Source organism: Leuciscus leuciscus, assembly GCF_965113295.1.
Source record: "Leuciscus leuciscus genome assembly, chromosome: 10".
In the NCBI taxonomy this organism is placed as follows: domain Eukaryota; kingdom Metazoa; phylum Chordata; class Actinopteri; order Cypriniformes; family Leuciscidae; genus Leuciscus; species Leuciscus leuciscus.
The window spans coordinates 43,639,831-43,656,783 of NC_138734.1; the positions used below are offsets into that span (position 1 = coordinate 43,639,831).

The window sequence follows — 16,953 nt, forward strand, 5'->3', positions numbered from 1 at the left end:
ATGGACAGGTTGCATTCGTCCATGCGTAAAAGGCTGTATAGTTTGCCACCGCACATCGGGCAGAAAGCGTCTATAATGGGTGATGCTGAAGACACTGATAAAGACACCCGGAGGAAGAGCATCCGGATGAAACCCATGCCGTCCGGGGAGAGTAAAAGCGGGGAGTCCGTGATCATGGAGACGGACATCGGGAGACCCGTGAAGACCAGCTCCAACGGGGATTGCAGGAGGTTCCGAGGTAGTCTTTCGTCAATCACTAGTAGGCACGTCCAAGACTCGGATTTAGCGGAGGAAAGGCTTCTGATCACGGAGACTGAAGTCAGCCCGAGCGAGGAGAGCCCACCGGGAGCCGCGGAGCCCGGAGCGCAAGGCGGAGATGGAGAAGATTCCTCCGGTACGAGTCAACAGCATCACGGGCTCCCGGAGCATCAGCAGCCTGGCTTTATAAAGCTGGAGGGCATCGAGGAGATCCTCCCGGACGACGAGAGGTATTATCAAGCGGGCTTCATGCACAGGCAGTTCGGCGCGATGTTGCAGCCCGGGGTCAACAAGTTTTCCTTGAGGATGTTTGGGAGCGAGAAGGCGGTGGAACGGGAGCAGGAACGGGTCAAATCCGCGGGATTCTGGATTATTCACCCGTACAGTGATTTCAGGTAACAGGTTCTGTGACCCTCTAGTCTGAAACACTGCTCACTTTACATGTGGATCAATCATGCATGGGGAAGACAATGGAATTATTAAGTAAAATAGCATATCAAATAAAGATGGTGTTAAACCGGTTTAGTTGAAGAAGAAGAAAAAATTAAAGGTTTTAAAGAGAGAAGGATGATTGATGCACTTTTGTCATGATTAATATTATCAAGTGTCTAAATTAGTGCTGTCAAATCGATTAATCACGATTAATCGCATCTGAGATAAAAGTTTGTTTAAATAATATGTGTATATTTATAATATATATGTGTGTGTATATATATATACATATACACACACATATACATATATTTATAATATAATATGTTTAAATATATATACACACATATTATATAAACAAAAACTTTTATCTCAGATGCGATTAATCGTGATTAATCGATTTGACAGCACTGTCTAAATATAAAGGTGCATCAATGTTATTTTTATATGTAGCCTATATATATTTTAATAGTTTTATTTGTGCTATGCATATTTAACTCCGATATCATGAAGCATATGATTTCACAAAATCAAATGCCACATGCATGCAGCCAAAAAAGAAGAAAAACATTTCAGTTTTGTGTATATTTTTTCTTCTTCTTCTTCCAAATGTGTTTTTACAGCCATTTTGCAACATACCAAAGCCAAAGCTCTCCAAGCTGACAGCAGAAGTGCATTAACTGCTTGAATTTTATAAGAAATCCAGACTCTCTCTCTTTATTCATTAAGATGTGTCCTTGGGGATGACATTGAGTCTATATAGATTTGATATGTTCAGCCTGTTAATAACACACACACACACCGGTTTGCCTCAGGCTTCATTTGTCATGATATGAGTGAACACAGAAACAGATTCACGCTGTAGTCATGATGACACCCTTCAGAAAAAGCAAACATTAGTGATTTCAGGCAGACAGTTATTATTACACCGTGTGTTTAGCATTCACAAGCCGTTGAAACGGGCTAAATGCACGTTCACAAACGCTGTCTGGCTTGGATGTCTGTGATTGGGTTGAATTTACACACTGTTTTCATTCATGAATGTGAATAAGAGTGCAGGAACAGCAAACCCAACCCCTCCGGAGACACGACTGCTGTTCTCCTTGTTTACCTATTGATCCCGAGAAGATGCTTTTATTCTGCTCGACATTATGAGATTGCAGCGTTGTTCCTGGAGGATATTAAAGGCAGTGTGGGAATACACTGATGTAATATTGAGGTTGATACGTGTTCGTGTGTGTGTCGGTGTGTGTGTGTGCCGGTGCTGAGAGAGGAAGTTATTCTTTTGTTGTCATCAGCTCTTTGTTTTATAATTGAATGTTGTGCATGAGACGTTGCATTTTGGTCACTGAGATGATCTCTCATTCCAGAGTTTCTTGATCCCTAAATAATCTAAGAGATTGTTTTAGAGGAATACATCCCCACAAAATGAAAGTTTTGTCAATATTTACTCTCCATTATGCTTTTTTCTTCTTCTTTTTTTAAGAAGGCAAGGCAAGTTCATTTATATAGCACATTTCACTATGGTAATTCAAAGTGCTTTACACAGAAAGGAATTAAAATAATAACAAAATTAAAGCAAGGAAAATTAAAACAGTTTTAAAAGGAATTAAAAGAGTAAAAAGATGATAGATAAACTTCTCATCTGGCAAAACAGAAGAACATCTCCTCAGCTTATTAGTTAATATATAGATAATATTATTATCTATAGGCTATATTATCTGTATAATATTATAATATTAGATCATATTGCCCTCCTCAGAAGCTATGGCATCTCATTTGTTTGCTTTAGTCACTTATTAGACGAAACAGCAGGGTTTTGGCATCAATCAATGACCTCAAAGCTGAGATTTTCAGAGCTTCGGTGGATCATCCACAGAAAACAATATCAGCATATGAGCATATTTTTCATTTTTGCCTATACTTTTCCTTTAAGCACACTGGATCACAGATCTCTGGTGTTCTCCACAGTGTTGCTGTGGCACAGATAATAGTGTCGTCGCTTCTCTCCCTCTGAACACAATAGACTGAGTTTACAGGCCTGAATACACCTCTGTAATTACCACAGCAAGGTCACACATTGTTACGCAAGATAAAGGCCATACTGTATTATTCAGACTGAGACTTGGATATTTCACTGACCCGTATTCATTCGGTAGCTCTGTTCCTAAACCTAGTGAGCTGTAATGCTAACTTTTAAGTCAGCATCCTCTTAGAAGAGACTTTTGGAAGCAATTCTGTGTGACGTAATGATGTGTTTAATATTTAAAGTCAGCATGAAGCGGAAGTGGCGAGGAAGTTGTGTCGTATATCCGAGTGAAACGCTTCTGGAAGAAGAACAAATGTGGGCGGGGCTTGATTTTGTCTGTGTGGAATTGATTGGATGGTTGTGGTTTGCTATTGGTTGATCTCATGTGATTGACAGGTTGCTCCGCCCACATCATCAGAGAAGAGAAGAGATGTTGCTGCAGTTATTCTGATTCAAGATTACCTGGAACATGAATTTAATATAAAATATTAACGTGCACCGATAAATCATTTAAAATAAACACTGCCGTAAGATTTTGATTTCATGCTGACTGTAATATACTTTATTTATTTTGTTTATTTATTGATTTCATGCACTCTGGTGATTCAAAGCTGCTTGACACGAAAAATCATTAAAATGGGCATGAGAAATAAAAAATGTACTATAAAAAGTAAGGAATTAAATTTGAAAATATATTAAAAGCGCTTTTTACAATACAGATTTACAGAGATAACAGGGAAAAAAAATAATGCAATAAAGTTTGTTTCTGTACAGCAGATCTAGAAGAAAATAGCATCACAGTCCAGCTTAAGTAAATTCAGTGATGGTTCATTTCTGTTGTAAAAAAAGTTATTAATTTAGTTCATTTATATATATATATATATAGCCGCTCTGGAGAAGCTCAGTTCAGTTCTCATATAATGCTGCCAATGCAGGAGATCAATAATATTGCTGAATATTAAATGTCCTCAACTAAGCAAGCCAAAAACCAAAGGCGACAGTGGCAGAAATATAAAAAGATATTAGAAGAAAAGCTAAAGTATTACTTTTAGTAGTAAATCAAATATATTTTGATACAAGCAAGAATGGTCTTTTACTGAATGTCACCACTTTTACACAATTATAGTCACTCTTTTGTCACTGAATTTGTCACAGTGCATTCTGGGATTGCCTTATCTGTGAACAGTATGTGTGGTGATGCCTTGCAATTTGATCAAACCAGTGTAAGAACTGAAATGGGAAGGTTTAAATAAAGTTAGATTGTACGCGAGATATCGCGAGCGTAAGGGAAACGGGAAGAGAGAGAGATGGGGAGAAGGAAAGGCGTGATGTAATCGGGTGGAACGAGGCAGAGTTACAGTTAAAGGACTGTAGAAATAAACACTGACGTCTTGGTCTGACGATCCGGTGGACACATCAGATACAGAATATAGCCAGGAACCCATACTCCACAAGGCCCACAAATCCGACTATTACACCAGCAATATGTTGTTTCTTGCATTTTAGACAGCTTTCGTCACCTAAAAACACTTTCTAGGTGGGCAGCTCATGCACTCAAAAAATGAATTGTTGCCTCTTGTTAAATTTAATTAATTAAAATAAGCAAAAGTAACACAATTGTTTAATATTTTGTCACAACTTAATTTAATTGTGTTCAATCAACCTAATATATTTAAAACTGAAGTTTCCTTACTTAATTTGTGTGAAAACTACATGAATCATTTTTGTTGACAACTAATTTGTTGTGGATTTGTAGTTCCCAGCATGCTTTGCAAGGGACTGCATTAGGAGGGTAAATTTAGGGATTAAAGTATTATTTTATGTGTTTTTCTGTAAATGGAAAGATGTTGTTAGTTAATGTTAGTGTTTAATATTCAGTTATGTTAGAAACTTAGAGGACTTTCTATAATGTTTTTGAATTTTGTGGTTACTATTATGCAGAAGAATGGTGACTGTGTTTAGTTTAGGGCTGTGGGCTCTCAGTATACACTATACATGCATTAAACCTCATTTGCAGACTTGCATAATATTCAGTATTACTCCGAAAGGTGGTTTTAATTAAACTGAACACTTGTAGCTTCTATCATTGGACATAACTGTAGAGTCAAATATAGCTAAAATTATAATGTTGGTGATTTTAGGCATGGCACAAATTAAATGTAGTCAACCTGACAAAACTTTATCTTGCAGGAATGACTAAATGAATTTAAGTTCATACAACAAGATTTCAAACAAATTAGATTTTGTTGGAAAAATGTAATTCATTTTCGTGGAAAAGTTTTCCTTAATTTAATCAAGTTCATTCAACAGCTTTTTTTATTATTTTTTATGTAGGTTTTGGAACAAAGTAAAGTCCCTCTATGACATCTTACACAAAATCCTCTTGTTTAACGTGTCATCCGCCATATATTTATCTTGTCATGCTTTTAAAGTACTTGCAATGCTCACTTTGAAAAGGCTTTGGAAAACGACATATACAGTAAAAGAAGGTGAGCATCAGAGGTGGCTTATGTCTGCTGTTGCGTAATGGGAATGTAATTAGTGTTATAAGGTATGCATAAAAAACATCCCCCGTTGTAGCCGCATTTAAACCCCGGTGACTCTGTGATTATGGAACCTACAATTAAAATCCTCCATGTCTCCATCCATCCGTATGCACAGATTTATCCGTATCACTGTAATTCAGTCGTTCGATTGATGCCTTCACCCCTTCCACAGGTCACACGCTGCAGATTCAGTGATCAGCGCAGATCAGACGCTCATCAGTGCTAATGAGCGAGATCCGCTTCTGCACACTTCATAAAAGACAGTGACCGCAGTTATTAAAAGGTCAAGCAGTGATGCATCTAAAGGCAAGCTCAATCTACACAACGTTCGGCTGGATTTTGCTGTCACAGACAGATTTGCAAGGTCTACCAGAGAAATACAGATGCTAGTTTAGAAAGAGCAGGTTAGAGACGTTGCAATATTTTCAAACCTGTTTGATATACGGCATGTGATGTTGTATGTGCAATGCAGTGACATTTTGCATTGGTCCTCTAACTAATCCAGCCAATCACAGTGAAGATGGTATAAACGGGAAAAATCTCATGATCACTTGTGTAAAATTCTCGAGAGCACGAGCATGTCTGGGTCTTATGTATGTATGTATGTATGTATTTATTTATTTATTTATTTATTTATTTATTTATTTATTTATTTATTTCAATTATGAGGGTAAATAAAAATTGCATTGAAGAAAATTATGCAAAAATATTATTTACATTTAAATTGTAGTTATTTTACATTATTTTAAAGTATTATAGGTGACTTTATGCTGATTTTAATTTTTAAAAAATCACTGAATTAGTTTTTTTGAATGTAATACAGTAAAAATATTGTATCACGATAATATGAATATAATGAGATATAGCATTGACAATAATGAGAATGACCTCAAACACACTTCAATAATGATTTTATTTTATTAATTTTTTTACGAAAAAGTGCTTAATTTTCATGAAAATAATCTTACATTATAAATTGCATAATTTTCTTAATGCAAAATATGATTTATTATCCTTATTTGTGGTGAAATGTGAAATGGACCTGTTTTTGTGGGATTCCTCACCTCAGGAGAATACTTTACATTGCTGTGCCTTTTTTACATGTTAATATAATTATTTTCAATTGCAGTAATGTTGTGTAATTACCTGCAGTTCCACAAAATAATTCTATATTAAGTGCATGTTGCTCATTAGTATTTCTCCACGCTCACTAATGGAGTGATGCTGTAACTGTAATGCGTGACTGTGTTGCACAGGCCACATCTGCAGTATAGCACATGTTATTTGCTGGTGTTGCTGGCAGAAAAGAATGATGTCATGACAGATCGGACAAAGCCTAAATGCTTTTATACTGTGATTTAAAACACAGGAAGTTCCATAATGGAGATCAGAGGAAGGAAGGAAGAGCTTGTGTGATATTGAGACGTTGCTGTAGGCAGTGTGCTTGTCACTTCAGGCTTCAGGCGTATTGTATAATATGATTTGTGCAGGACAAGAGAGACTGAGTGCATGTTTTCAGAGAGCAAATAAGGATTAAAAAGGAACCATAATTTAATCAATAGTCTCATTTCCAACTATAAAGTATTTTCTTATCTTGTGTTTATTTTATCCAGCCTTTATAATGGGGAGGAGCGGCTCAGTTAATGGGGAAAGCAAAACATTTGTGAGAAAACGCAAAAACATTGACCTATATTTCTGCCTCCCATTTCATATTTCTTTCCATGACCATGTCCCTTTAGGGGCTCTGTAAAAAAATAATAAATAAAACAAAATAAGTAGAAATATCACTATTGTAATATTTCACAGTACAATAAAAAAAAAAGCGTGAGTGTGTCCACTCATGGTGAGGGAGGAGAGAGAGTGAGCCAGTCAGCAGTAGGGGGCGTGTCCACTCATGATGGGGGAGGAGAGAGAGTGAGCCAATCAGCAGTAGGGGGCGTGTCCACTCATGATGGGGGAGGAGAGAGAGTGAGCCAATCAGCAGTAGGGGGCGTGTCCACTTATGATGAGGGAGGAGAGAGAGTGAGCCAATCAGCAGTAGGGGGCGTGTCCACTCATGATGGGGGAGGAGAGAGAATGAGCCAATCAGCAGTAGGGGGCGTGTCCACTTATGATGAGGGAGGAGAGAGAGTGAGCCAGAGGGAGATTTAACTGTAGAAAGAGTGATGGCTGTGAGACATTACAAAAGAGAAAAGGTCAGAGGAATATCACTGGAAAAACAAAGGTTATGATCAGGCAAGAGCTTTAGGCCCCGAGTTAATATTAGAAAAGCTTTCCAGCGCTGGAGAGACCTAAGCGGGAAGGCCTGAAAATGGACGCCGAGGTTGCCTTGTTTCTACTCCATATGTGAGTAACGTTAGATGTGCTGTGTTTGTGATGTTAGCTTCAGTAACAGGACAGTTTTCAGTGTCATTGTTTGTCTGGAGCTGCTGGAGACTAACAACAAACTCCTGCTTGTGTATACTCTTGTGTACTATATGTTCATTTTTTTTCTTCCTTGTCGTTCGTTCGTCATCTTCGCTTTATTTTTCGTGAAGTATTAGCTACAGCTATGATAAAGAGACATCCAGTCTTGCACTGCGTGTTCGTGCATTTTAGGGGCGGAGCAATGAAGGAGGGGCGTATGTTTGGACCGATCACAATATCAACAGTGTTTCTCAGAAATCACGTACTGCACCTTTTCAAACGTTAGACCATCAAGCTTTTATTTTGACCGAAAACCGCAGGGATTTCATGAGCACTTCTCATTACAAGTATGGGAAGATGTTTTGCATGTGTTGCGTTCCCAAATGCACGTTAAAGTGCGTAAAGGGTTGTTTTTTTATCGACTGAACACAACAGAAGATATTTTGAAGAATGTTGAGACCCTTCTTTAGTGTCACCCTCATTTGTGCATGAGATATCAGAGGTTTAACAGTGCAGTCTTGAAGAGAAAGAGCGTGTTTTTGCACTAAAGATGTTGTTAATCCGTCACAGTCTGCAGTGGACAGGAGGAATCATTAAGGGTTCATTTGGTCTGATCAATTAATTCCACCTCTGTTGCTCATCTCTTTACATTTGTCTCTCTTTCTCACACACAACCTTCTCTTTCCATCTTTTTATTCATCCTGCATAACCAGCCGCACATCTCCCAAAAGGGACGTACCTTCGCAGAAAACAGGAAGGAAATCATCTCTCACTGGTTTATTTTCTCCCTCTCTCTCTCTCTCTCTCTCTCTCTCTCTCTCTTCTGTTTCTTCAGATCTAGTTGAATTTATTAAAGCAAAGTGGAGCAGCTTTAGAATACAGAATTCACATTAGAGTTTGATGTTTTCTTCAGGTACTGACAGAGAGAGACTGTGGTTTGAGTGATTCTTTCCAGATGAAATGTTCTTTTGTTGCACGTGTTCCACGTTTTCTTCATCCGCTCGGTTTTATTCCGGCGGAAACATCTGTGCAGAGGTAATTGTGTGTGTGATGCTGTACAGTAAGAGTCGTGTCAGAGAGAGCGAGCTGTTTTCTGATGTCTGTGACTAAAGCAAGCGCAGACGTAATAAGCGCTTACTGTACAGATCTCTTGATAACGATGTCTAACGGCATCAGGGACAAATCACAGGCATATTCCTCGTTTTCATCCATTGCTTTCTTTTCTCCTTCATGTGAAGTGTATGAGTATGATGACCGTAATTATAAACATTAGATCTCTTTCTGCCTTTGGGAAGTTCCTAATATTGAATTATGGGAACTGATTTTCCTCAGTCATTTAGGCTGTGTGAGTTAGTTATGTTCAAAGTCAACATTTTTATGTTTTGTGTTTCTTAATGCATGTTGTGTATTTTGAACATGTTGTGAACATTTGATCAGTGCACGTTGTGTCCTAAAAAATCTTCGTCGTATCAATCTTTCATTGAAATATAATAACTTGCTCAACCTTGGAAATAACTTTCCTTTTCGTTGGCCGGGGGTTTCAAAGTTTTCCATTAATATTTTATTATAGACCCTCAAATCTTCTATTATTTCTAAAATATACATTGTATCAGCTATATATTTTTATATATAAATATGTGTTTTTACTTTTATGTGCTTTCATATGCAAATACATGTATTTTCTTCCCACCATTAGTCCTGTTAGCTGCATAAACCTGAAGAGAAACATAAAACAATGTCAATCAATAGAATAATTGTGATCAATCTCATGATCCCCCCCCCCCCCCCCCCCCCCCTCCAATCTTTCCTATTGCACTGATATTATTAATATTATTATTATTTATACTATTTTTGGCCATCATGTCTTAATATCTGATATTTCTATCCCACTTTTTACCATTTGATCAATTCTGATGGATAAAATCAAGTCCTTTTCATTATTTGTGTAATTTTTTTTTGGTCTGTGTTGAATATCCTTTTACACAAAATGGGTTATGAATTTAATTTAATTTCATGGAGGACATTGATGCAGTCGTTTTTTATATAATCCATGCATAAAATTTAGGTTGACTGACGATTAAACACAGAACTAATACGGTTGAGTTTCTGTGCGAGGAGTGAGATTCTAGTTGAATTCGTTTAGGACGGGAGTGATTGGTCTAGGAGCTGAACGGTTCCAGTGGATGATCATGTACAGTACACACACACACACACACACACACACACACTCGACTCCCAGCTCAAATGACAGAGTCTGATCCTCTCCCCAGGTTTTGATTGCACTTGATTGTTGGCTGCGTTTCTCTATTGATTTGTTTGGGTCTTGCGGGTCTGTGATCGTGTCTCTCACACACCTGATTTATTTGCGAATGATGCGAGACCAGCGCTGTAAACCTGCTCACACACACACACACACACACACACACACACACACACACACACACACACACACGTATCAGGGGACATTAGAGAATATCAGCTTATTACACGGCTACAGGGTGCAGTTGATTTCTGATTTACATACGACCAACTTCATTTGAATAACACCTACTCAATATTCATCAGCCCTGATGAACGACAGCGTCGCTGTGTTGACATGCAGAAGTTAGCCAATCACTGAGGCTGTTTACTCACAATCGCTGTCAGTGCGTTCCAGTTCTCTAGGAACACTTCCTTTTTCTTTTTTCTGTTCTGTTTCCTTCTTTATCCTTTGCTTCATATTTTCTCTTCTACTTCTTTTCTTCTTCTTCTTCATCATCATCTGCTTCAGTTTATTCTGCTTCTTAACCTTCATCTTGTTTGTTGCACCTTTTCTTTTTCTTTTTTGTCTGCTTCTTTTTCTACTACTGCTTCTATTCTTATTATTTTCTCCTCTTCTTCATCTGCTTCTTTTTCTTCTTCCTTGTCCTTGTTGTTTTTCTGGGAAGTTCGGATCATTTTACTGACTCTCTTGTTCGATCTCGTTCATCAAAATGAACGAATCTTTTTTCGAGTCATTTCGTTCATTTAAGGGGCTTTAAATGTTATACTTTTAACAGGCAAATTCCCCGAACACATCCACCTACGCAATCTCGATCATATTCTGAATTAAGAAATCATTATAATGCAGTCAAAAATAATTTACATGGAACATAAATAAAAATACCTTCCGAGTCTTTGGTTCATTTGTCACGTGACAAACGCAATGAACGACTCATCACTACAATCTACCTGAAGTTCACCAAACGCATCATGAAAAATGTGTGTGTGGTTGACTTTCTTTTTGTTATATTCCATTTCCACTTGGATTATACAAATGCATAACACTTACATTTGGGTCTTTGCTTCTGCTTTATATTATGCTGTCAAAATAAAATGAGTTAATTCTTAAATGTCCCTCTTAAAAAACAAAGAACGCAGAATCTTTAATGAAAACAAAAAAGTAAAACAAAAGCAAAACTTCTGAGAAGAAGCAGTGAAAGAGTGACCGACTGCCCCTCCTCATGCTCTAATTCTGGGAAGGTAAAGTGGGAATTATCGAGTGTCCTGGATGGACTGAAAGTGGGGTAATCAAAAAGGCCACCACTATCAGGAGCACGTTGCACAGCGGATTATTACAACACAATTTATTTAATGGAGGGATAGGGATGCGGCTCTGATGGGGCGATAAGAGACAGAGGGATGGAGCCGCAGAGTGATTGAAATAATGCCGTGACCTAGGCTCACTTACAGAGAGGTCACCGAACGGGACACACGCCAACACCACTCGCCTGCAGAGGCTTTTGTGTTCGCGTGCGTTGCTGAGCAGTTTTCTTTGTATTAAAGTCGACATGAAACAAGAGTTGAAATAGTGTTTTCTTCGCATATCCGAGTGAAACGGCTTCTGGAACAAGAACAAATGCTTGATTTTGTCTGTAGGGAATTGATTGGATGGTTGTGGTTTGCTATTGGCTGATCGCATGTGAGTGACAGGTTGTTGCCCCGCCCCTCGTCATCAGAGAAGAGATGCTGTAAGAGGAAGATATTCTGATTCAAGATTATTAAAATAATAATGATGTGCACCGATAAATCATTTAAAATAAATACTGTAATATTCCATAAAAAACAAAAATGTTGAACTGTGTTCCAACATAATTCAGATTATTAAAGTCCCCCTGTGGTGTAAATCCAGCTTTTAATGTTGTTTATGTATCTATGTGGTGTTTTTAATAAGCTTTAAGACAAACCATGTGTAAGTTCATAAGTCGACAGCATTGCTGAGTATTTTCTCCTTAAAACTGCAGTGAACCAAAGACAGTCTCAAACACACGCTTTGAAATCGCTGGTGTTTCTGACGTCACAAACTACCTTGTAACCAATCAGATCAACGTGTGATCGTCAACCAGTGGATCTCTGAGCTGAGTGAGTGAGTGGAGGCGGGGCTCATTTGCATATTCATAGAACCGCGCATACTAAATGAAATGGGTGTCGAGTTACATTCAAGATATTTAAAGGCATGAGGAATTTTTTTACAAGGAAAAAAAGTTTAAATATGTCATTTTGGTGATCAAAGATGAGTCTTAAGGGATACAGTGATTGAATTATTAGTAGGTCACTGACTGGATATTTGATTTCCCTGAGATATGTAAATTATGTGACATGTCAACATCTGACTCAGCCAATGGGTGAGCTTTGGGTGGGACTAACTCTTTGTTTAGCCAATGATAAACAGGGGGCGTGGCCATGGGAGTGTCCATGAGTGTCAATCATTGTTTTTTAAAAGTTTGTTGCTGTGATTGGTGCTGAAATTACACAGCTTTTCAGCTTTATTTCTATTAACAAAAAAAAGATTATTTGTTTTACCGAACAATAACAAGACTGGTGTAATGCTTCGTGAGGTTTGATGTGAGCGTAACAGAGCTGTTAGTCTCTCCAAAGACGCAGCGTTTGTGTTTTTCTTTTCAGTGTGTGGCTGAACACATTATTTTTCATCTTTCTCTTCAAATCTAGCTCTACACAACACCAATTTACAGCCTCGGCAAGAGGATGCGCTGTATTGAAGGTGTCAGTGTTTCTGAAAGAACAAAACGCTTCCAGGATCAGTTCCTCATATCTGTCACACGCTTCATTTCTTGCTGATAGATTCAACCGATTTGTCTTTTGACCAAGCAGAATTGGCTGCAAACATTTCGTGGTTTGTGTGTTCAAATTGAAAGGATTGACAATGTCTTTCAGGTTTTCTGGAATGCAATTTTATCATTTACCTCAAAAGCATCCGTTAAACACCTGGACAGACACCTAGAATAGTATTAACTAACATTATGAAGCATTACTTTGGTTTAATGGGATAAATCATCCAAAATTATGATTCTGTCTTCATTTATTCACTCTTATGTTGTTTCAAATCTTATGAAAGTTTAGCAGAAGGTTCATGTTTCTCTTTTCCATACAATGAAAGCAGAAAGCTTAGACAAATTAAGCTTAAACCAGATGAAGAGGGGAATAACATAATTTTAATTATATTATAATTTCCCATAAACTCAAACACGTCCTTCAGGTGTCAGGCGTTTATAAGCGTCTCTATCCAGTTTTGACATGTGCAGAGATCTAAAAATGGTCATGACATTGATTTTTTAATTACATTAACCTCTTAAGTGTCGGTTGCCCATATATTTTTAGAACAATAATATCTTAGTAAAAACCTAAAGTAATATTGACAAACTATATATCATTTGAAAGCTTACAATCTCTAGTTTTCATATTTGGTGGCTGTTTTTTAAAATAAATTACAGAGGAGCAGTAATTTATCAATTTGCAACAAGAATATTTCATATTCATTAGGTGTGTTTAGGCCTTTATTTTGAAATAGAAATAAACACGAAAAATCATGAAAGATTGGTAGAAACCTCAGTTTGTTTTCATGCCAAGAGTTCAAAAGATAACACCAATTACATTTTATGAGAAAAAAAAGGTCTGAAAATGTTTTGAATATTAAGAAAAATATTATGGATTCTCGATTTGTGATGCGGCAGCGAGCTATAACGCACATGTGCTCTTTACATGTGTTTATTCGAGGTTGAAATCAAATCAAATACTGCCAAACCACCCATACTAGTTCTGAATAGGATGTATACTTCATAAATTGTATGAAAATTATGGAAATACATAGTTCAGATCACTCAAAACATATATGAAAATGGAGGCGCCCTTATATGGTCAGTAGGAAGCTTGGCTGTCCATCTAGTGAAAAAGTCTGGTACTGCGCCCAAATAAAATCTCACTGAAAGCTCATTTTTTGAGATATCAACCTAAAATTTGGAACACAACTTGTTTAGATTTTTGGCTTTAATGTTCTTGCAGTTTTAGAGTAAAATATATTTTGTAATATATATATTTTATATAAAATATAAATAATTATATTTTTACATTGTATATTTTCATAAACTCAAACTTTTATAACTTTTTTTCTTTTTTACTTTCATAATTTATTTCACTTCTACAATAATCTGACAACAATCTACTTAAAACAAGACCAACCATATGTCTATATTCCAAAGCATTCTTGAATTACAACCATTTAAGTTTGGATAGTGATGTTCATGTCTATGCGGAAAAAAAAAGGGGGGGGGGGGGGGGGGTGACAGTTAAGGGGTTAATATGTTCCTTTAGATTCACTTGCACAAGTTTTTTGCACAAAAAAAACAAATTCAACCCTCATTCTAAACCTCTGTCTGAAACGATCAAGTTTTAAGGCTTACTTAAAAATCCCACTGTTGTGATTGGCTAACGTCATTGCATAGGAAACAAGCTATTGCACGCGAGTAAGTGTTTGAAAAACATTATCCATATAAAACCATCATTTAATACAGTCGGTTGCTTCATCTTTCAACAAAAGTTTCTTTGCAAACTCTCCATTACACTGTGCCTCATTTACAAGACAATCTGCTGTCAAATGCTCCGAACAAACATATAATCCTCTGACGCCATTAAAACAAACCATCCACTTTCTCCTGATACTGGGATCTTTCTGACATCTGTACCGAGACGCAAACCAGCTGTTTAAACTGGACGAACTGGATCAGTGTAGACAGCATCAGTGATTATAATGGGCTCTGTTTGCTTTTAATGCGATACGCCAGTGGGCGGGGCTTATGGTGCGATGATGTATTACTATTCGTTGATGTGTTGCTCTGGAGGCGGGCATATGCAAATGTCTTTGCCTGTGTGACATCACAGGTCAGCCAATATCAAAACAAGCTGTTTTTGGAGCTTGATTAAAAACTGCTTTGTTTATAACGAGGAGGACGCTTTAAGCTATGAGACTCGCAGGATGTTTTAATAGTACGAAGATCGAGGCAAATTTGATTTCTCATGTCATGACCCCTTTTAAAGGGGTTTTATCAAAGGGTCCATGTCATTTTCTTCAAAACCCCAGAGATAAAAACTGCCTGCAGTTCTGTTGACAAACATTCATATGGAAATCACAAGAGTCGATCATTTATTTGTCATTTGCAGTGCTTTGGAGACTGTTTGCTTAAAGGCTCAATAGAAAGATGATTGACAGCCACTCTTAAAGTTGAGACATGAGCAGATAAGACGGCTAAGCGGCGTCTGTCTCTCTCACTCACTCACTTGCAGCCAGAATCAACCACACACTGTACTAATAATAAAGTGTAAGTGTGTGTGTGTGTGTGTGGGTGTGGGTGTGTGTGTGTAGGTCATGAGGAAGGGTAAGTGCTGGAAGTTGCTGGATCTTCTGTGTATTTCAGACTTGCTTAAGAGCCGCGGATGACAAGACAGTAGCAAGATGGATCTGACACACATGTACAAACACACACACACACACACACACACACACACACACACACACACACGTGTGTCTCAGTGGAATGTGCCATTTTTACTTTGCAGTGTGAAATGAAATATTTTCCAGTTCTGTATTTGTCATTTAGGTAAATTCTGTCATGCATATCAAGAGTTCAGTCACCAGTTCATTTAACACTTCAGTCGAGCACTGATGCAATCAGAATATAGATGGCATCACTTACACACACCCTACAGATGATCACTTACACACACCCTACAGATGATCACTACACACACCCTAGAGACACCCTACAGATGATCACTTACACACACACCCTACAGATGATCACTTACACACACCCTACAGATGATCACTTACACACACCCTACAGATGATCACTACACACACCCTAGAGACACCCTACAGATGATCACTTACACACACCCTACAGATGATCACTTACACACACCCTACAGATGATCACTTACACACACCCTAAAGATGATCACTTACACACACCCTACAGATGATCACTTACACACACCATACAGATGATCACTTACACACACCCTACAGATGATCACTTACACACACACCCTACAGATGATCACTACACACACCCTAGAGACACCCTACAGATGATCACTTACACACACCCTACAGATGATCACTTACACACACCCTACAGATGATCACTACACACACCCTAGAGACACCCTACAGATGATCACTTACACACACCCTACAGATGATCACTTACACACACCCTACAGATGATCACTTACACACACCCTAAAGATGATCACTTACACACACCCTACAGATGATCACTTACACACACCCTACAGATGATCACTACTTACACACACCCTACAGATGATCACTTACACACACCATACAGATGATCACTTACACACACCATACAGATGATCACTTACACACACCCTAGAGATGATCACTTACACACACCCTACAGATGATCACTTATACACACCCTACAGATGATCACTTACACACACCCTACAGATGATCACTTACACACACCCTACAGATGATCACTTACACACACCCTACAGATGATCACTACTTACACACACCCTACAGATGATCACTTACACACACCATACAGATGATCACTTACACACACCATACAGATGATCACTTACACACACCCTAGAGATGATCACTTATACACACCCTACAGATGATCACTTACACACACCCTACAGATGATCACTTACACACACCCTACAGATGATCACTTACACACACCCTACAGATGATCACTACACACACCCTACAGATGATCACTTACACACACCCTACAGATGATCACTTACACACACCCTACAGATGATCACTTACACACACCCTACAGATGATCACTTACACACACCCTACAGATGATCACTACTTACACACACCCTACAGATGATCACTTACACACACCATACAGATGATCACTTACACACACCCTAGAGATGATCACTTACACACACCCTACAGATGATCACTTA

The 16,953-nt window shown here is 38.0% G+C and overlaps 1 protein-coding gene across 1 annotated transcript in view; it reads left to right on the forward strand.

The window, feature by feature from the left end:
* Window positions 1-16,953, forward strand: part of hcn4 (hyperpolarization activated cyclic nucleotide-gated potassium channel 4) — a gene marked incomplete at its 5' end in the record, with an annotated part of 105,077 nt that continues 88,124 nt past the window's right edge. The window contains one exon of the mRNA XM_082182325.1: window positions 1-653. Within this exon, the coding sequence (XP_082038451.1) occupies window positions 1-653 (653 nt within the window). The remainder of the gene's footprint in view (window positions 654-16,953) is intronic.